This window comes from Nannospalax galili, unplaced genomic scaffold (genome assembly GCF_000622305.1).
Source record: "Nannospalax galili isolate Female #2095 unplaced genomic scaffold, S.galili_v1.0 scaffold2927, whole genome shotgun sequence".
NCBI lineage: Eukaryota > Metazoa > Chordata > Mammalia > Rodentia > Spalacidae > Nannospalax > Nannospalax galili.
The window spans coordinates 405,812-428,058 of record NW_008355812.1 but is presented as its reverse complement, the minus strand read 5'-3'; the positions used below and the strand labels follow the sequence as shown (position 1 = coordinate 428,058).

At 51.2% G+C, this 22,247-nt stretch overlaps 1 protein-coding gene across 2 annotated transcripts in view; it reads left to right on the top strand.

Annotated features, from left to right (window-relative positions):
• Positions 1 to 14,939, top strand: part of Ppp2r2c (protein phosphatase 2 regulatory subunit Bgamma) — a 111,101-nt gene extending 96,162 nt beyond the window's left edge. For both annotated transcript variants that reach the window (XM_008853799.3, XM_008853798.2), the window contains exons 7-9: positions 5,524 to 5,693; positions 9,499 to 9,590; positions 12,051 to 14,939. In XM_008853799.3, coding sequence (XP_008852021.1) covers positions 5,524 to 5,693; positions 9,499 to 9,590; positions 12,051 to 12,342 — 554 coding nt within the window. In that variant the 3' untranslated portion in view covers positions 12,343 to 14,939. The remainder of the gene's footprint in view (positions 1 to 5,523; positions 5,694 to 9,498; positions 9,591 to 12,050) is intronic.
• The last annotated feature ends 7,308 nt before the right edge of the window (positions 14,940 to 22,247 follow it).

Here is a 22,247-nt window from a genome sequence, read left to right as displayed (position 1 = left end):
TGACCTGAGGGCCAGTTTCCTGTTATTCCAGTGCAGAGCAGGAAGTTGCTCTAACAGTCACAGCCCTCTTTTTCAGCGTCTACCTTGGCCTCAACTTTTAACTTGCATCAGTTCTTTTCCTCCTGAACAAATTGCACATTGTTTATATCTTTATGCCCAACTTGCTGCCCCCCTTTTTTCCCTCTGTTGACCAACACAAGAGCAGTAGATGTAGCCATGCCACAGCCTGAATGCTCTTCTGTCTTGAAAGCTTTTCCACCAAACAAGTCATCCATTATGTTTAATTCAACTTTATTCAAGTTCTCAGGACTTGGGCAGAACAAAGCCAAATTCTTGGTTAAAATATCACATGACAATACACTTGTACACATAAAATAAAAATAACAAAATATATTTTAAAAAATCACATGACTATCACCAGATGTGGTAGCACATGCCTTTAATCCCAGCACTCAGGAGGCTGAGGCAGGTGGATCTCTGGGAGTTCCAGGCCAGCCTGGTCTATATAGTGAGTTCTAGGACAGCTAGGCTACAGGGAGACCCTGTCTCAAAACGACAAAAAAAAAAAAAAAATCACATGAATTGACCTCTAGCCCAGTTCCTTATGGAGTCCTTCTGAATCTTAATGAGCTGGGGGGCCACACTTCTCTTGGTGTTCTAGTCTGCAGGTTCCCCCCAGAATGGCCCATCAGGCTTTGTTTGCAGCTTCAGGGACTTTTCTAGCCCAGTGTTCCAGACTCTTCCACATTCCTCCTACAACCTAAGTCCAAAGGCCTAAGAACCATGCAGGCAGGTTTATCACAGCAATGCCTCACCAGGAAGGTACCAATTTTCTGAATTAGTTTCTTTTCCTGTTGCTGTGATAAAGTACCCTGACAAAAGGGAGTTAAGGGAGAAAGTTGGCTTATAGTTCAAGGTTATAGTCTTTCATGGTGAGGAAATCGTGGTAACAGGAGCCTGAGGCAACTGGTCACATGGCCTCTTACAGTCAAGAAGCAATGACTATGGTCCCCATCCAACCTCCTTTTTAAACAGCCCAGGACCCATGCTTAGGGAACCATCTGCTCTAAGGGTGGCTCTTCCACCTCAGTGGACCTAATTAAGATAATCTCTTACAGGTAGCCTGGAAGCTGACCTGATCAGACATCTCACAGTTGTGCCTGGAGGCTTGTCTTTAAGTGATTCTAGATCCTGTTGAGTATTCACAGTATTAAGAATCACAGTGATTCATACAGGTTTTCTTTTGGAGTTAATACTATATTTTAAATTTTTCTAGATTTCTTCCTTATCCTTTAAGTACTCTATTCAGAATCAATCAATCAACCAATCAATCAATCAATCTCCTCTTCTTGACCCTGGTGGCTCTTCCACCTCAGTGGACCTAATTAAGATAATCTCTTACAGGTAGCCTGGAAGCTGACCTGATCAGACATCTCACAGTTGTGCCTGGAGGCTTGTCTTTAAGTGATTCTAGATCCTGTTGAGTATTCACAGTATTAAGAATCACAGTGATTCATACAGGTTTTCTTTTGGAGTTAATACTATATTTTAAATTTTTCTAGATTTCTTCCTTATCCTTTAAGTACTCTATTCAGAATCAATCAATCAACCAATCAATCAATCAATCAATCAATCTCCTCTTCTTGACCCTCCCCTCAATTCCCCTTCCCAAGGGGATGGGGATCGATAGACCCCAAGGCATGGACCATGCTAGATGTCTGATGAGTGTTCTGTTACCAAACCACCCCCAGCCCCACCCCCATGCTGCTACAAGGATCTCTGTCCCTGCCCTTGTCCCTGCATGCCTTGGCCAGACTGTGTGTGTTCTTAGTTCTGGTACTGATTGGCAGATGGTAGCTGTTGTTAATAACCTACAGGTCTTATTCTAGTTACACCCGTGTTAGAGCCCTGGCACTTAAACTAGTTCTTTGTCTTCTACTTGTATCATTTAAAAGCCAGGGCATGTTTGGCAGTGACTCCCCAGGATCCCGCCCACAGCATCCTTTTCCTGATGGGATGACTCTTTGGTTTTCTGTCCACTGAAGAGAGCCATCTTTTGCACATTATGTGCTCACTCCTACCACTGGATAGATGAGGGGGTCGGGGGTCTGAGAAGCACACACAGTAGCTCCCCAGACCTGTCTGCACCAGCTGGGCTGGGGCATACTGGCTGCCCTGTTCTTCAATCCATGGCTTTATATTTCCCAGAAACACTAGAAACCCAGGTCCTTGTCTGCTAGGCATCGTGACAGAGTAACCATGGAAACAACCGTCCATGAGTCCTCAAAATAGACAGTTATTTCTTTTGACAACAGAGTCTTGGGGAAGGAGGGCCTGAGCCTAGACCACCAGGTTGACTTGGAATGGATGGAAATGATGGTTCACCATTATGAGACTCTGGTAATAGACTCAGTCAAATAATGGGGTTAACCTGCTGAGCCTTTTGAGGTTGTCATGCAATCCCCAGAGCCTCCCAGGGTGGAGCCATGGGAGGCCCTGGCAGAGGAGGACGCCAGCGTGCTACCTTCCTCTGCAGCTGCAAGAAGTTACCCTGGAGCCACAAGTGCTCTCTTCTCTGTGGCTTAAAACAGCACGTGTGTTTTGTACAGTTATGGAGGTTGGAGGCTGAGAGGCAGGGTGTGGACAAGGCTGGTCCTTCTGAAGGCTCCAGGAATACCTGCTCCCTTGTCCTTTCCATGTGCCAATGACACTGGACCCCTCTGCTCGCGCCCAGTGTCTTCTGTGTGTGTCACTCCCACCTCTGCAACCCTCATCCCACATCTTTCTGCCCCGAGCCTCGGTGAGCACTCCATGACCCAGGCCCACCCCCATCCCAAGATTACCAATAGTTGTCTTGACCGACGAGGTGGTGAGAAGCCCCTGGAAGGGCAAGCCTGGGGAGCGAGGCCCATGGAGAGTGCCCCCTGCAGCTGTGGTGTGAGGGAAAGTGTGGCTAGAGATGGGGGCTCTAGGGCACAGAAGCAAAGACAGTATTCCGGCCGCAGCTGCCACTGGGGGCAGATTTCACTTGTCTCATGGGGATCAGTTGTATGTGGTGTGAGTAGGAGGTGACAGTTGTAAGACCTGAATTAGTGAGTATTGTGCCTGCTGCCCCTCCCTGCCACCGTGCATGGCCAGCAGGAGGTCCCTCCTCAACAGTGACATTGCATGGGATGGATGCCGTCCTGACATTATGCCCTGAGAGACATAAACCCAGTCCTGCTGTAGGAGGGGCTAACTGGGCTGATGTCCAGAGGCTGAGAGTCTATCATGATGGGGAAGTGGGGCAACAGGAGCCCAAAGCGAGAGCTCACATCTTCACCTACAGCTGGGAAACAGAGAGAGAACTAGAATTAGGGTGACGCTGTGAGCTCTCAAAGTCCTCCCCCAGTGATGTGCTTCCTCTGGCAAGGCTACCCCTCCTGGAGATTTCATGACCGTATCAAACAGGGCTACCAACTGGGCCCAGATAACAAGTGTTCAAATGTTCAAGCCTGTAGTAGACATTTCTCACTCAAATCACACTGGCCTCCTGCCTTCTCTGTCCCTGAGGAGACCACCAACCCCTGCAAGGCATGTTGGGAACATGGGTTAGCCCTGGAGGTCTAGGAGGAGTCTGGCTAGAAGATACCCCTGGGTGGTCCAGGGTACGAAAGCCATGCCTAAAGTCAGGACCAAGGATGATCTGATTTTGGTTTGTGTGCTCAACTTCATGTTCCGCCTCTAGAGGGGACCCTGCCACTGTCCTGGGGGTTGGAGTAGGAGGCCTTGATGCAGGCGGGAGCCAACCAGGTCCCTGCTGAGACTCTGTGGCAGCCTGGGTTATTTTCAGTCTGCCTGCCTCATGGTCCTCTCACAGGTGACACAGACCCTCAGTATTTGAAGGTAAGAACCAGACATGAAAAGTGTCACCTTAGCCCAGGGACTGAGGGAGCAGGGACCCCAAGGGTTACAGATACACCTACAGGTGACAATCAGCTGTCATCAGAATCTGAACTCTCATGCGAGATGGTGAGTCAGGAGCTCTGTGTGTCAGAGGCTAAGGTGGTTCCTGAGGCCTCACTCTCTTCAGATAGGGGACCTGGCCGCCTGAGCTCCCACTGCCCAGGGGCATGGCATTCCTTGTGGCCCAGCCCTATATGTCCTGCCTCCACTGGCTGTCACCCTCAGGGGAGCCCAGAGAGGAGGCATCAAGGTAAGGAGGGAGGATGAGAGTACAGGTCTCATCCCTACCATCTCCTGCATGTGGAACACACCCAGCTCAGCCCTTCCAGGTTGGGCCACCACTGGGGCCTGAGGACCGGCCTCTTCCTCCTGGCCCTGCTCTTCTCTTTGCATGGTGTCTCCTCCTTCCTTCCCAATCTTCTCTCCTTGGGAAGTTTGTGTGCTTAGAAGGGCCTGTGAGGGGCAGGGTCAAACTTGGGAGGGGAGGCAGGACTCAGGCCAGGTCCCCAGGGTGGGTCACCTTCATCTTCCCTCCTGCACTTATCCCTGCCTGGTGGGACAGCACATCACTTGGTTTCGTTGGTCTTTTGCCAGTTCTGGCTTTGGGGAGCAAGGGTTTCATGTCACTCACCAGCACCCCAGTGTCCTGAGCAGGAGGGATTGGCAGGTCTCAGATGAGCTGCAAAGGGACAGCACACCTTGGAAAGCAGGGCATGACACCTGTGATCCTGAGGGGCCCTTAGGTAGGGGCTGTCCTGCTCCTCCCAGTAGTAGCCAGCTCTTTGCTTCCAGCAGGGCAGGAGACAGGACCACCACTGAGCAGTTTCCCTCAGGACAGCGGCCAGGTATGAAATGCTTAGCTGGTGACTGGTACCAGCTGTACCCATCTTCTTTCCCACAGAGCCCAGGAGTTAATGCTGGGCCCAACAGGAGTCTTCATTACCACCTGCTCTGCCACCGTGGGCTTACCTACCACAGGTGTCCGCTATGCATGAACAGAGGCTGTGCCTGACCTGAGGTTCCAGGACCAGTTAGTGCCAGAGCCATATTAGGGCCGGATCCTGGAATATATAATGCCCAGCACTTTAAAAGATTGTCAAGTTGCTTTGCAGCCTGGTATTGCCAATAGGGGCAATAGAGGGTGTGCAACCAGCACAGTTCTGGATTCAAATCTTCCACTTTTACTTAACTCTGAGATCTGCATGTGGGAACAGCTGTTGGTATTAGTTTTCTTGGCTATAAAATGGGGATAATTAGGGTACCACCCTGAAGTTTATGTTGGGGTATTAGACAAGGTCATACATAACACAGAATCCGACTACTCAGTAAACTCAGCAAACACAGAATCTGACTACTCAGTAAACTCAGTAAACACAGTTCCTATAAGGGAGCCCTTCCAGGAGCTGGCTCCTTCTCTTTGCAGGGTCCCTTAGGGCCCAAAGTTTAGTGAGTGTTTAGGGAAAGGTTTGCTGAATGAATGAGTGATAGATAGTACAGATAGACAGCTGAGCCCAGGCAGGAGCAGGTTCTGACCTAGGCAAGGGCAGCCAGTGACAGTCACCAATTATTTCTCCTCAGTCTTTGAAGAGCCCGAGGACCCCAGCAACCGCTCCTTCTTCTCAGAGATCATCTCTTCGGTGTCCGACGTGAAGTTCAGCCACAGTGGCCGTTACATGCTCACGAGGGATTACCTCACGGTCAAGGTCTGGGATCTGAACATGGAGGCAAGACCCATAGAGACCTACCAGGTGCGTGCAGCGGTCTGGAGGCCTTGGTGCCCTCCGTGTTGTGTGAGATCTCCAGGGACCCGGCTTCCCTGTGCTGACAACCCTGCACAGGGCTTGCCCGGCCATGGGGCTTTCAATGACATATTGTGGGTAAAGCTTCAGAGAGACTGCACGGTCCAGTCTCCCGGGCGGCTGAGGAGGCCCCTGCATGGGGCTGCCAACCACATCCAGAACCACGGTTTCCAGGAGGGGAGGGAATCAGGAACAAAAACAGTCATAAGGTTGGGCCTGAGATCAGGGTGCAGGTGCCCCCCACCCCAGAACTTGCAACCTTACCTGTAAGTGAGTGAGTAAGCCTGCCTCTCCTATGAGCATCTGTGAATTGCGTTCAGTGGTGGCGCAGGAGGGAGATGTCATTTCTCAGCACAGCCTTTAGAGCTGGTGTGCTAAGTGGAACACTGGGTGTTTCTGGGGAAAGGTCCATTCATTACTCTGCCAGGTTCTTCATGGTGGGATACAGGACAAAGATTCTGTACAGTTCAGAGTGGCTTGTTATGTCTGGCCAGGGCTTCCCCAGTATCATTCTTGTGCTGGGCCTAGAAGGAGGCCTAGAATTTGGGTTGGCAGATTTGGGTACAAGCGTGCTACCAGAAACTCTAGCCTCACCTGGAGGGAGGGTAAGTGCATCCACACACCTGACTATCACCTGTTCTTATTTTTTTCTACTGAAGAGGGTACTGACTTCCTGTTCTGCAGACCAAGACTGGGAAGCTGGGGAGTGAACAGGTCTCAGCCTGGCAGTGGTAGATTCAAAACTGGGTGCTCCTACCCTGGGTGGGGCAGGTCCTGGAAGTAGAACCCCTGGAAGGAAGCTCCAGGCCCCCCAGGCTTCACGTGCTAACGTCCTTTGTTGATGGTGGGCAGGGCCTGTAGCACCCTTCTCCAGGTCCTGCCCTGCACACTCTGGAAATGGCAATTGCCCTAGATTGAGGCGGGGGACAGTGAACCCTGCACAAGCTGTGAAGTGACCGAGTCAGTGCCTTTCCAGTCCCCTGAAGCCATTGTGACATTGCGGTCAGCACAGGCCCAGGAGATGTGTGCCAACTGGTGCAGATTATTTTAGTGAGGGGCATGGAGCCTTCAGAGCCTCTCAAAACCTGTGGAGACCTGTTGAAGTAGAGGGTCACTGCTCTGGGCTGGATGCTTACTTCTCTACCAGCTGATCTAAAGATCCTAAAATAGTAATAATAATGACTTCAGTGGCTCAGGTGTTGGGGTGACTTGTGTGTCCTAGGAATTTCATTTAGTGCAATTGTGTTTGGCAGACTTGCAGTGCCTAACAAATGAACTATCTTCCTCGGTCTTAGAGATGGCCAGGAACAGTGATTGGCCCTCCAGCCCTTGTCATCATCTGTATCCCATATCACTTGAAGACCTTGGGCCCATAAACTATTGGCACCCTTCATGATAGCTCTAGTGAGGAGGGACCTGAGCCTGGTGCTCACTTTTCCCTGAAGCCAAAGAGCTTCCTCTTCCTGCCACCAGTGGGCAGGAGAGACTTGGTATACCAGAGGAGAACTGTGCAACGGACCAGCCCAGACCGGGGCAGTTCAGTCCGATGGGAACAGGGTCGTCGAGAGGGTGGACAAGGAGTCGGCTAGTGACAAACAGACGCAAAGGAGCTTGATGAAAGTCTGAGTGTAATTTTGCAGCTACAGAGCTCAGATTATAAAATACAAAGTTCCATAATTACATCAATAAGCCATTGTTTTGCGGTTTAATCATTTTTCTTAAGAGTTCTGATTCCGGAGACAAAAGTGAAACACAGGTGAACAATACATTGTCAAACATTAACTAGCACTAAACAGAAAGTTTCTGTTTTTCATCTTGGTGAGTCACATTAGAGACCTTTATGTTTTGTGGTTACCCGGTGAGCTGACCTCAAACCTCTATTGTACTTTTAATACTAGCTCTGTAATTATTAATGTTTCTATTTGAATTCTAGGTGATTCACAACAATGTTGCTATATATCTGCCTTTTATTTTTCCTTATTCATTAATATGTTCCAAACCCCAAGTTACATCAATATCCTATTCTAATCCTGTAGCTCTCATGAAATCCTTCCAAGTATGGGACTTATAAACATAACTATTTCATCTTAATAAAGGTGGTGATAGTGGTGCCAAGGACACCAGGTGCTTTCCAGAAGGTCCAAGATACAGTAACAGTTAGAAAAATAATAGCAAGTAAAGCATGCCAAGTACACTGCATGTTTCTCAACACAACCAACTCCAAGAGGCAACCTTCCTTGAAGTTCCAGCCTCAACCCACGGAGGATCTCACGTGGGCTCCATTGGAGATGGCGTGACAGAACTGGTCACATCCGTGCTTGGTTGTGTGCACAGGACTCCTGTGTCTAGTTAAGGAGACAAGGACCACGTGAAGCCCACCTTCTGGTGGGTAAGCAACTCCATGAGTTCCTTTGGTTTGGGTCAGTACATGTGTCTCATGCAGTTCTAGATGCTGGGGACCAGAAAGGGGTGGAGCCTTGGTCTCGCCCACTTGGGTCTCAGTAGGTGGGACTGTGGTGATGGTGACCCAGCATGGTGAGGATATGAGCTGAGGTCTGGGGCAGGAGGAGTGGACCCCCAGACTGCAGACAGCAATGACGACTATTTCCTACCTCACTGGTGAGGGCAGGCCTATACAGCCCTATCTGTGTTGGTAGGGCCGTCTAGAGAAACAGAGACAGGATGGGGGCAGGCGACATTGACTTTAGGGGGTTGACTCAGTGGAGACCCAGGGAGGAGAGGCAGACTAAGCCCAAAGGCCTCTTGGGACCAGTCTTTATCTATGCAGTCTCTCAGTTAATCAGATAAGGTCCACCCACACAGTGAGGTAGAATCTGCATTACTAAAAGTTCACAGACTTAAGTGCAAACCTTATTTTAAAATTATGATCACAAAAACATCTAGAATAATGTTTGACCAAATTATCTGGATACTTTGGCCCAGCTTAGCTGATGGATAAAACTAAACACCGCACGGGCTGTCACACATGGGCTGTCACATTCTGTTAGTTGTCCTCCCTCCCTCCCTAGTCATACTGCTAAGAGTTGAAACCAAATTTCCTGCTACGGGATCGCTTGCCCCCAGCCCGCTAGAGTCAGTGTCCCCATCTTCAGAGCCCCAGGCCCCTTAGAGGACTGGGCATGCGCCCAGCCCTGTACAATGGATTGCTGTCAGGTGGATAGGGAGTGCAATTTTCTCCATCTCCCCTGGAAAATCCTGTTAAGGGCTGTGTCATATCTGTGTGACCTCAGGTCAGTTATTTTACCTCTCTGAGCCTTGGTACATTACCTTGGGGATAGATGACGCCTACCTAGGTAATACTCGGGGAGCTGTGCGAGGCTCCCTCCTTCTCTGTGTGAGGGTTGCGTTTGTTCATAGTGATGGCTGTGTTTCCCAAGAAGCATGACCACACCCAGCACTGTCTAAGGATAATCTGGGGCTTTGAGCTTAGCACTCTGAAGATCAAGAAACAGAGGCTCAGAGGGGAAGTTGCTGGTTCAGGATCACATAGTGAGGGTGGAAGGGTTGGGGGAGAGGGGCTCAGCAGAGCTAGGCCCTGGACCCACAGGAAGGTCCTGGTCCCTGAGCTGTGACTGTTCCCTTGCCCCTGTGAATGCTGCTCCCTGGTGCTGGTCCCCATGGCCCACAGCTCCAGATCAGCTGTGTGCACAGGGCCATCCCAGGACCATCTGTCCTGTGGATGTGGGAGGGTCATTGGGTATCCATTACTCAGCTCATCTCTTCCTCTCACTAGGTCCATGACTACCTTCGGAGCAAGCTCTGCTCCCTGTATGAGAGTGACTGCATCTTTGACAAGTTTGAGTGTGCCTGGAATGGGAGTGACAGGTGAGCCAGCCTTGGGCACCCTGCCTGGCACCCAGCCTCAGGCACCCAGCCTCATCCCTCACCCCTAACCCTAGGAGGCTCTTCCTTGTAGGCCAACTGGTGACCAGGAGATGCAGTCTGGGCTGATGCACTCTGCCTGGTTGAGGTGTGGGAATAGTTCCCCTGCCTAGCAAGTAAGAACTCTCAGACTCAAGTCCAGGGACAGGAAGTGAGCCTTTCTTCACCCCAGGGACCAACGTGAATGTCCACTTTGAGCCCCTGTCCTAGGGTGCTGTGGAGTGTAGGGTCAGGGTGAGCTTAAGTGCCCCAGTCTCTGCACTGTCAAGTGAGGGCTATACCCCAGTGTTTCTGTCCCTAGGAAGCAGAAAGTGTTTGGCTCCTGGCCACTGTTCCCTGCCCTATGTGTCTGGGCAGGAGAGAGGGCACTGACTGCTTTTACAGAAGATCCAGGTCCAATTCCCAGTATCTACCTGGTGCCCAGGAACCATCCATAAGTCCACTTTGAGGGGATTCAGCATGCTCTTCTGGTCTCCACAGTCATTGCATGTGTATGGTGTACTTACCTGCATTCAGGCAAGATGCTCATTGACATACAATAGAAATAAAAATTTTAAAACTGGCTGTGCTTAGGGCTAAGGCTGTAAGGAGTGGGGGGGAGCGCCCTGAAGCAGGCATGGCCCCCACATAGGGGCTAAGGCACAGGGTTCAGGAGCTCCACAGCTACAGCTGTTGTCTCAAGCCGCCCCCCCCCCGTTTTGCAGGGGCTCCAAGCAGAACCACAATGAGCACAGGGGCCAACATAGTGGCCCAGGGCATCCACTGAAGAGCACTGAGAAGGCAGGATGGAACCCTGGCCTTAGACAGGGTAAACCTTCAGGCCCAGCTTCAGGCTGCCCACACCCAGGAGACAGGGTGCCTCAGATCCTCCCAGCAGAAGATCCAATCCACCTGGATCTGATTGGTAGAATCACAGATGAGGAACTTATTCTAGAAAGGTGACTCCCACCCAACTTTAAAGAGTATTTGGATGCTCAAAGTTTGCTACCCACTACCTGGACTTCCTCCATGTTGCCACCAGAGGGAGCATGTGACCAGCCTGTGCCTGAGCCCAGGGCCAGTTCCTCCTCGTCCTCCTCCTCCTCCTTCTCCTCTCCTTCTTCCCTCCCCCTCCTCCCCCCCCCTTCTCTTTCAGGAAGCCACCCTGGTTCTCTCTGTCTTACCCCGCAGCCTCCTGGGCCTTTGTCCTGTATCTTGCCATTTATTAAGTTTTCTCATGGCCTCTGTCCTTTTTGCCTTCCCAGTTGAAGAGGATGCCTGGGAATGAGGGGTTGCTCAAAGAGTGTCCACTTAATGACCGCCATGGTTCTAGGCAGTAAAGAGGAGGCTCCTCTTTTCTCCTGCCTCTGGCTTCTTTCGAGCTTAGTCTGTCCATGTACAGGGACCTCTGACACCTGCCTCTCAGGAGCCCATGGCTGAGGGGAGAATCAAATCGCCTGTCCCATGTGTACCCACAAGGCAAGCTGGAGGCTTGTCTGCTCTGCTGGGACAGAGGGGCTTACAGCCCCTGATAAATGGGTCAGCAGAGGCCAGCTCTGTCACTGTGACATGATGGCCCTCAGTAGTGTCCACATCCCCACCCCCAACAGCCTTGCTTGGAGGGATAGGCCCCTCTGTCTCTGGCCCCATCTTTCACTCTATATCTGGGGACTGATGGAATGCTGGGACCCTCTAGGTCAGCCCTCTGGAAAATGGTTTCATGAGTCCATGTGCCAATGTCAGGCTGTGTGACACCTTCCCCCACGAGGTCTTGGGTCCTTTGGCAGTGGTGTCCTGTGCTCTGTACACACAAGGCTGGTGTAGGCCTTTGCTCTCCATCACCCACTAGGATAGCTCGAGCCCACTGGTGCCCTCTGTGGGAATCAGCTTCTTCCTAGAACTCCTTCCTTCTCCCCCCCAACTTCTCCAGCCTCCCCTAGGCCCAATCCCAAAGCCCTTCCTTTAGTCCCAGGCCCACTTTGTAGGTACTATGCAGAGGAACCTGTCCCATGCCTCACTAGGCAGGGCCTCCCGTTAGGAGACAAGAGGGTTCACATCAGGGGTGCTCTTGCCTGTCAAGGTGTTTGTCTCACCTACGTGGTTTGGGACAGTGAACGTTCGAGGCCCTGGGGCAGCTGTGGTTGTGTCTCAGTGTGGCCCCTATATCCCTACTACCACTGGGGCTGCAAGCTAGGGCCGCTTCTCCTGGGCTGTGTACAAGAGACAGGAGGGAGCCTCTGCTTTGGGGCAGCGTGAGAAGGCCTCAGCTCTTGGTCCTAAAGTGGAGAAGGTGACTGAAATGTAAGGGGGGACAGAGACCCCAACAGGAAGGTGGCAGAGTGGCAGATGTGGCTCCTCTCCCAGCTCTGGAGTGGCCCTGTCTCCCGTGTCCTCCCCAATTGATTCTTCTACTTCTCTCACCAGCGTCATCATGACGGGGGCCTACAACAACTTCTTCCGCATGTTTGACCGCAATACTAAGAGGGACGTGACGCTGGAGGCCTCGAGGGAGAGCAGTAAGCCCAGGGCTGTGCTCAAGCCACGGCGGGTGTGCGTGGGTGGCAAGCGACGACGTGATGACATCAGTGTGGATAGCTTGGACTTCACCAAGAAGATCCTGCACACAGCCTGGCATCCAGCCGAGAATATCATCGCCATTGCGGCCACCAACAACCTTTACATCTTCCAGGACAAGGTCAACTCTGACATGCACTAGCCAGCCTCAGCCGCCCCTCCAAAGGAGGGCAGGATGAGCCCAGGTGGCCACTGTGGGGACACAGTTCCCTCAGCTGGAGTCGTCTTGGGTGGCCATTGCCAGTTTAAACAAAGGAGATGATGAATCCTCAATCACGAGCGATAAAACGAATGTGCCTGGCGGCCTTGATCCAGGGTTTTTTCATTCGTGGCCCTCCCTATCTCGGTTGGGGCATCTCTATATTATCAGGACTTTCTCCATGTTCAGGTTGATTTTCCGTCCAGCAGGTCCTATCAGGGAAAGCTGAGCTGGTCCCCATCGGACTCCAGAGATGAAGAGTGACGCTCACAAGCCAGCCAGGGTCTGTGGATCCTAAAGGCAGCCAGCCACACGTCCTGGCTGAGAGCTGCCAGATCATGCCGGATTTTGGATGAGTCTCAGTGAACATTGGCAGTGGCAGATTTTTGCTTGAGGATCTGGGGCATCTTTCAGTATCCCAGGTCTTGGGCCAGGGCAGATTCTGAGAGGCAGGGCTAGGGTCCTGGGGTGGATCCTGACAGGCAGGGCTGAAATTCTGGGATAGAACCTGACAGGACTGGGATTTTGGGGGTAGATTCCTGATAGGCAGGACCGTCCTGGGGTGGATCCTGACAGGCAGATCTGGGGTCCTGGAGTGGACCCTGACAGGCGGGGTTGGGGTCCTCATGTAGCTGTTCTAGACTGGGCAGGTCCTAAGAGGCAGGGCTAGGGTCTTGGGGGTGTATCTTGATAAGTAGGGCTGGGGACCCTGTGTGGCATGGCCCTCCTTTACTGCCCTCCTTGTGAGTGCCCACTGCATGCTGGGTGTGGTGCTCAGCCTGCAGGGGCTGTTGCCAGATCCCTGCAGCCTGCTCTCCCCTATCACTCTTCCACACTTGCTAGGCATCTTCCTACGGCTGATACTGGGTTCTTCCAGGGACTGTAGCATCATCATGCTTGTGAAGTGGGTGCACACACATCCCCATGCCAAGAGCCAGACACTTGGAGGCTGGGGCAAAGGTGTATCATTACCATTGCCTTTGACACAGGAAGAAGCCAAGGCTCGGAGCAGAGAAACAGGGCGTCCACGGATTCACACCCCAAGGTCTGAGCCCAGACAGGACTTGCCGCAGGCTCTTTCCAGCTTACCACATTGGTGGTTGATATTCAAGCAACATTCAAATGGAAGGTTCTGGAAGGGAAATGGAAGCAGAGCAAGTACACTGGGGACAAGATGGCACAAGAATAGCAGGAGAGAAGATGGGGAAGGGCCTCGGTAGTTCCTGCTCTGCTTGGTGGCGTCAGGGCGGGATACGCTCACACTGCATCGGCCCTGCAGCTCCCTCACACGTAGCTGCTTCTCAAGGAGGTTACATGCTGCCACACAGCCCCAGAGGACAGTCACTGAGCCGTCCCCAGGGCCATGGATCAGTGGAATTCTGTAGTGACTCCTCCTGTTCCTTCCATCCTGGTGCCTGGAATTGCAGAGCCACAGGCCTCAGCATTTTGACTCCAGAATCAAAGAGCAGGAGGCCCTGCCGAAGCCAACTTTATTTATTTAGGTTTTATATGGATCATCACCCAGGAAACAGATGCAACAGAGCTTTTACTCAGTGGATTACGGTATACTTGCGTGTGTCAAAGCACAAACCGCATGCACACTCACTTCCGGCCATATATTTACACAGAAAATGGGTCCATTGTGTTTTCTTTTTGATCAATGTGAATGAAGAATGTTTGTTTATATATCTCTGTAAAATGCAGACGCTCTAGACAGACAGCATTGTACGCATACATCCACTCTGATTAAAGTGAGCAATCTAAAGATCGAGTGATGTCCCCCCCCTTTGTAGAGAGGTTTGAGAACATGGCCAGTTGTATAGAAATCTGGTTGAAGCCAAAATCCAGGTCTGAGGGCCTTACACACTTGCCTGGATCTTTGGCTTACCCATCTGCCTTTGCAGTTCAGGTGTTACGAGTGGAAACGCCTCGGGAGCTAGACATTGCTGTCAAATCACAGGTTTCATGTTTACCATCTTCAAAGTCCAAATCTAACATCATCTTCAACAGGGGGATCTTCCACATGCTCCCTAGCTCTAGACTTCTGTTTTTAAACCTTGGGTACCAAAGCAAAGAGACAAGAGAGACAGAAGATATTCTTAGAAGAAAAGCATGTCTTTGGATTCCTGGGAAACCACCAGGCCAAGAGTGGACAGAGAATACTCAAGTGTGTGTTGATTGAATAAAAGGTGCAGAGGGGGGAGGGGCGGTGTGAGAAATGGCGGAAGGACCAGAGCCATGTCACAGACTTTGCAGCCTTATTCTGCCTAAGTTCTCTGGTCTCCTCGAATGTATGACATTTTCCCATTGTTGTGTGACATTGTTGGGGTTTTGGGTTTTTTCTCTCCCGGTTTGATTCTTCTCCGAGGTCAAAGCCCTCAAAGGGTGTTGGGTCCATACCTGCTGGTGATATAGTGGGGCCGATCATTTGGGGTTCTGTGACTCATAGGTGCATTTTTCTTCGGTGTCTCACAAATTATCCAACTGTTGAATAAAATTATAAATATGTTAATACCAGCTTTTTCCAATAAAATAACAAATGTTACATCTAAGATGAGGCTCCAAAGGCTGCTAACAGGAGGTGAGCCCTCAGGAGGCAGTGGGGGGGTGTAGGAGGCGGCTCCCACCCAGGCTGGGCACCTCTGGCAGTGTCTCCCTGACCCTAACCCAGGTGGAGGAAATGGAACCAGTAGGGTACCAGTCTTGCAGGCCTGGCACGTGGCTGAGGAAGGGGTACCAGGGTGGTGCCCACAGGGTGCACTGCCTGGCATGTAAATGCTTTGTTGGTGACTGTTTGTCTCCCTTTGAAGCAGGTGTACGTAACCCACCACAAACACAGATGGGGAAACCGGGATTCACGGAGAAGCATTTTAAGTGGTGAAGAATGGAACCCCCAGGACTGCTGCCTGGGAGAGGGTGGGGAGTCTATCAGTTAGCTGAGGCCACACAACAATTGTCCCCAAGTCTAGCAGCATAAAGCTACTGCGGTCATCGTCTCCCAGTTTCTAGGGCCCAGGAACAGACCAGCCAGGCCGGGTCAGGAGCTCTGAGGAGTTCACAGCCAGGCTGTCGTCTGCACCTCTGGGCAGTTGCTTGGGTGAAGGCTGTTTCCCAGCTCACTTAGGTGACTGCTTCATGACTCAGTCCATCAGTATGCAGGCCTCTCCACAGGGCTGCTGGTGGCAAGGCCCAGTCACTCAGAGCCAGTGCCCTGTGCTTGGAGCCACCAGGATGACTTCCTTTGCCACAGAAGCTGCTCAGAGACTAGCCTGGTGTGGGAGCTGCAGGGGTGTGGAGACTGGGTCATCCTGGAGGACACCTGGGGGCAGTCGCAGCAAGCTACCACACTTCTCTGTGCCTCAGCACCCCCACCCCACCCCTGTATAAAGCAGGGACAGCAATAGTTTCGGGTTGTCTGCGTTGGCACCCTGGCAGCCCTCAGAAGCCGGGCTTGGCTACCTGCCCTCATTAGGCCAGTTATATGAGTGACAGTGAAAAGAGGAAAGAGTTATTCCATGTGGCCACACTGCGAAGAGGAACAGGTCCAGAGACCCCCAAGTCATCTTGGGGTCCTGACATGGGGTTTAGGTTTAAATACAGAGCAAGAGATATGCAGAGCTGAGCAGTCCTGTCCAGGTGTGGGCCTGCCCGTCACTGACCCGTCACTGCCTCAGCTCCAGTCTCTCCTGCAAGGGGTTGACAAGTTGTCAGAACTGTGAAATCTCTTCATGGAGGCGAGTGCCGCCTCTGGCAGGCACCAGGCCTCAGCCTTTTCCTTCGAGTATGAGACTCCTGGGGGACATTTCAGTTTCGTGGGGTGCATTGTCCTGATAGTCTGATAGCTGGAGGGAGGGGTAAGAAGGGCTCTAGAATACCTTCATTCTTGCCAGGACAGTGACATGACAATGACTCCAGCCCTGTGGCACAGCTGACTCTCCTGGGGCCTTTCATGACTACTACCCAGGGACTCAGCACCCCTAGGGTGAGAAGCAGCCCAGGGACCCGGGAGAAAACGGGCCCTGCTGCCCTACATGGCAGTTTGTTCTGACAGTTAAGTAGAAAGAAAAGGACTTTCTTCCTGTCTGGACAAACAAAAACCTACTAAATCCCCTCCAAACACCCCAATGATCTCACTAGAATAAAGCCAGACCCAGTGAGTTTGATCAGTTGATGTTCTTGCCCACCTGAATACTATCCTTGTTCGGTTCCCTTTTACCCAGACTGCCTTTCAAAGTACTCCTGCTCAAGTTCAACCACTTGATGCTCAGCTGAAACAAAGATTCCTGACCTCTGGCATGGTTTCCTAGCAACTAAAGCTTTCAGAGCTGGAAATAATCACTGGAGCTGGGAATGACTGTTTCAAACAGTGAGGTCTCTGAAACAAAGCCCAGCTCTCTTTACCTGCTTGCCCACGAAGCCAGCTGAGTCAGAGCTGAGTCAGAGCTCAGTCTGCAAAAGGCAGCCATGGGGGTGGAGTGTAGTAAAAAGGGACATTGTGAGGCTCTACCTTAAAATCTGCACTCCCAAAGTTCAATAGTAAAATAGGAAAGTGGGTATTTGTCTGTCATCATCCAGCTGTTCATCCACAATGTGCCCCAGGCTTATGAGTGCAGCCAGATGAGGGCACCTGGGGTCGATCTTGGCTTCAATACTGAGGGTGTCATTCTAACTGCTGGGTCTCACGGTCCTCATCCACGGACATGGAGGACACAGGACCCACACGCAGTGCTGCTGCTCTCCCATCGTGTGACTGACCCCTGAAAGCCCTAGAACACACCGTTGCTGGGTCCTGGCTGTCCCAAGGGAAAGTAGAGACAGTCTGCGGCCCACACTGGGCCTTCGAGGCCACACCAAGACCAGACAGCAGCTGCAGAGAGTGGTGGGGGTTCAGGAGGAAGATACAGGCCAGGGATGGGGATTCGAAGCCTCCTGGAGCCGGTCCAGCTGACAGTGGCCTGAAGTATCCACATTCATCTCAGGACCCCATGGCACTGCTAGTGAGGGGTCCAGCCGGGATCTGGATCCCGAAGCAGCCCAGCATGAGGGATAAGGGTATTTGCTGTTCGTCCCTGACAACTACCACCCTGCTCTGCTGGACTCTGGACTGGTGTGCGGCACCTCCCCAGGGCTGGAAACTGCGTGCTGTTGGCTGTGGGGTACCACATTCGGCTCTGTGGGATGGAAACTCTGAATAACAGCAGCATAAATGAGCCCCTGTCTCTACTGTAGAAGTCTGAGTCAGGATGGACCTTGGACTTTCACCCTGTGACTATCTGGCCTGGCTATTTCTCTCACTGCTCCTCCTCCCTTGGATTTGTGAGTCCTCACAGTTAGTCCATGGTGGCAGGAGAGTATAAGGACAACACATCCTCTGTCCTTCAGTGGTATGACCTGGAAGTTGACCCTCTCCCTTCTCATCAGTCACAGGGAGCTGCAGATGTCAGGCTCCCTGGGTGGGGGTGAGCTACCCCTGAGCTGAAGACTCTTCTAGGCTGGCTGGCTGATTAGAATTCTCAGATGTGGAAAGTTAGAATGCTGCAGATCCAAGCCAAATTATCTAGAGCTAATTTGAACCCGCCTTACAGCCCTCCATTGTCGACTCCTCCACCTGGCCTAACATCCTTGTCCTATCAGGTAAAACCTTTGGAAAGTATTCTCAGCAGACAACTGCCTTCTATCAACACCAAAGCTAAGAAAGTTCACAAGCCATAGCAGAGATTTTCCTTGATTTACTGAATCCCATTCCCGTGACTGGCCGCCGAGCCCTAGTGGCCAAAAGGCTGGCAGTGCTACTTAGTTCTGTAACTGTCCTGGTGGGCCATCCAGAGATGTTGGTGCCTCTCCTTTTGGCTATCAGACTGTTGAATCAATGGAGCCCCCAAAGCTGGAATAGCTCTAGGTACCTCATGTAGAAGGAAAAGGCTGGGGTCAGTGCCAGCTGAAGGGGAGGAGGGAGCTTGTCTCCCTAGAAAGATCTTCTGGAGCTCTGACAACTTGATGGGCAGGGCCCCACCTTGACCAGGAGTGCTTAGTCATGCATCCTGACATAGGGGAAAATGGTCCCCTCTTAGGTTCCTAGTCTCATTAACAAAGAGTTTAAGAAAGGACTCAAACAGTATTGCCATGTAAAAGAAAAACCCTCACGCTGGGCAAGCTGTACATCTCAGTAGCTGGCGGGGGGGTGGGTAACCCAAGCTGTTTTAAAGCTGGCATGGGGGTCAGTCATGTGGTGAACGAGCAGTCACAAGGCAGGAGGGGAAACATAAAGAAAGGATAAAGAAATGTTGGGGTAGCCCAGAGTGTTAGAGAAACATGGTTAGGAAAGAGAAGAAAAAGAATTCAGAAATCAGGTATAATTGGTGTTACGTTGCTGCTGTGGAGGCCTATAGCAACTGCCCTAGGGGTTGGGGATTGCAGGCAGGAAAATCCACGATCTTAAGTATGAACCAGCTATTCTATTTTTTAGCATGACTTAAGGTGAACCCTCCTACCTAGGGTTCACCGGGACCAGGTAATTCACCTGGCTGAACTGGAATGCTGAGTCTCCACCCGGAGATCTATGTTCTCTTGACCAGTTTTCTCTTAAGGGGACCTTTCTTGCTAATGTAACAATACTTCCTGCCCTCTATTCAAACCTAGACCCCTAAGATGGACAGGGGAAGGGCGGGGGTGGGGTCACTGGACCTCTCAGATCCTCTTCCTAGTGAGGCCACACTGAATAAATCTCTTTTCTCTGTTTTTTTAAATTAATATTTTTATGTATACAAGTGTGTTGCCTGCATGTGTGTAAGTGCACCCATGTCATGCAATGCCCGCGGGGGTCAGAGGATATCGAATTTCCTGGAACTGGAGTTACAGTTGTTAGCTGCCATATGGATGCTGGGAATGAACCCGGGTCCTCTGCAAGAGCAATCAATGCTCTTAACCACTGAGCCACTTTTCACTGAAGATGGGTGACCAATCCTGGCTGTGAGGGCTGTCAGAGCCCAGGCTCTAAGCCCAACAACTGTGGTCACAGTTGATCTTTGGGATGGAAAATGGATCTGCTTCTGGAACCAACAGTGAGCAGCCCTCCTGAGACAGCTCTGTGGTGGGGCTGACCAGTGGGCATGGGCAGGTGGACTGTGGGGCAGTGGGACAGGGCCTGGATGAGGGGGGTTACACCTTCAACTGACACTTGCCTACAAGGGACAGAGACCCTGCCTTGTCTGGAAGACTTAAGGCCCCACATTGGAGTCAGGACCTGCACAAGGCAGATCCCTCCTCAGACAAACCCATTTCCAAGGGTGGCAGGCAGAGGAGGAACCCAAGGATGACCCCAGATCCATTCCCATTCCCATCCGTTCCCGGGCTACTCCTACTGGTGGAGTGGGGTGCATTCAGGAGCTGCTAACATACAGAAATATTTTAGACAGTCACAGTACTGGCCAAGCAGTTCTGGTCGGACAACCAAAAGGAAGGAGGGCCACTTTCTTCTGGGGTGCTGTGCAGGCAGCCAAGATACCAGGTCCTCTGGATTCAGCCACTCAGATAGGTTCCAGTCTAAACACAGCTGTTTCACAAAGTTTTAAGTCCTTGTGAAGCCAGCAAGGACTCACAGTTCCTCTGACCTAAGGCTCTGTGGTTTAGGAATGTCTCTGTCCTAAAAGATGAGCCCATATTTATGGAGCATTTGACATCTTGTTGCCCACCTCGTCAAAAGATCAACTCCTCTTTCCCTTATAACAGCCAGTGAGGCAGATGCTGTTAACACCCATTCTACAGGAAGGAGGCTGACCCAGTGCTAGGGCTTGGCATACTCACACCTCCAGGAGGGTGCAGGCTTAAGGCGTCTCTGAATGGGAAAGCAAGGGTTCTAGTGATACACCAGGGCTCCCCATTTCTGCACACTGTAAGGGGCCACTGTAAGCACTGCCCCAGCTCACTTCCCATTCTGCAGATGGGACATGGAGGCTGGGGACAGCTGCCATTGCAGGCCACCTGGTCACACGGGTCTGAGGCAGAGCAAGAGGCGTGATCAAGGATCTGTGACCAGCTTGGTTCTCTTCATGAGTCTACTCCTGCCTGTCCCGAGGTCCCACTGCCTGGCTGGAGACCAGCCAAGGGATGCGGGGTAGCAGTGTGGTAGCCACACCGTGGTCCTCCGAACCTTTTCTCTTCTGTGGATGGAGTGGTCACAGGACTCTCCTCACTCAGCTAAAAAGCTGGGTCATCTGTGCTCATTCCAAGAATTCTGAACAATTGGTGGTACATTGGTGTGTGTGTGTGTGTGTGTGTGTGTGTGTGTGTGTGTGTGTGTGTGTGACAATTGCATGTTGTGGCCTCAGGTCTTGAAGGACAGGGAGAGGGATGGTGCTGGCCTTTAGCCAGATGCCACACCTGTCTGTGCATGTACACACACACACACACACACACACACGGAGTAGATGGCTCTTGAATATTGCTTTGACATGTGTGATTTTAGGCAGACCCCATGGGATGGGGGATGCAGCTGCCCCTGTCCAGTGCCACAGTGGACCCCTGAGGAAAATAAACTCAGCCACACCCTCAACTGTTAATTTAGGCCAGGCAGGACAGAGTCCACCCCACCCACAGCAGGAAGGGCTTGGCTTACAAGGGTCAGCGTCTCTCTCTCTCTCTCTCTCTCTCTCTCTCTCTCTCTCTCTCTCTCGTCAGCGTTTCTCTCTCTGTCTCTGTCACACGCACATGCACACAGGTGGTCCTCACCTTCAAGATAGAAATCAAATGGTTTGGTGGTTCATATCTGGAATCTCAGGACTGAGGTAGAAGGATCAGTATGTGTTCAAAGCCAGCCTGGGCCACACAGTGGATTTCAGGCCAGCCTTGGCTACATACATAGTGAGACTCAATTTCAAAAAGCAAAACAAAACAAGAGGCTGGAGAGACAGCTCAGCGGTTAAGAGTACTGACTGCTCTTGTAGAGGACCCAGGTTTGGTTCCCGCACCCACATGGTGGCTAACAATTGTCTGTAACTCTAGTTCCAGGGGATCTGATGTTCTCTTCTGACTTCTGTGGATGTTGCATAACACAGGTGCACTTACATGCATGTAGGAAATATAGTCATGCACATAAAATAAAAACAATAAAATATATTAAAAAACAAAATGGGCCAGAGAGATGACTCAGCGGTTAAGAGCACTGGTTGCTCTTACAGAGGATCTGGGTTCTGTTCCCAGCACTACATGGCAGCTAACAATCATCCACAACTGCAGTTCCAGGGACTCCAACGCCCTCTTCTGACATCCTCTGGTATTGCATGGCATGGGTGCACTTATACACATGTAGGCAACATACTTATACACATAAAAAAATAATAATTAGCTGAGTGTGGTGGCACACACCTTTAATCCCAGCACTCGGGAGGCAGAGGCAGGCAGATCTCTGCGAGTTTGAGGCCAGCCTGGTCTACATAGTAAGTTCTAGGCCATCTGGGGCTACTGGGAGACCCTGTCTCAATAAAGACCAATAATAATAATAATAATAATAATAATAATAATAATAATAATTTAAGAAACAAAACAAAAACCCTACCAAAGACAAGAGGGTGCATTCCCACAGGGGACCTGTCTTAGTTAGCTTTGTTAACTAAACACGACCTAGAGTCACTTAAGAAGAGTCTCATTTGAGACTTCCCACATCAGATTGCCCTGTCTGTGGGGGACTGTCTTGCTTGTTAACTGATGTAGGAGGGGCTGGCTTACACACTTACCGTAGTGTAAGCCTGTGTGAGCCTCCAAGCACCTGGAGGTGTCAGCCAAATAAGCCCTTTCCTCCTCTAAGTTACTTTTGGTCAGAATGTTTTATCACAGCAACAGAAACAAAATTG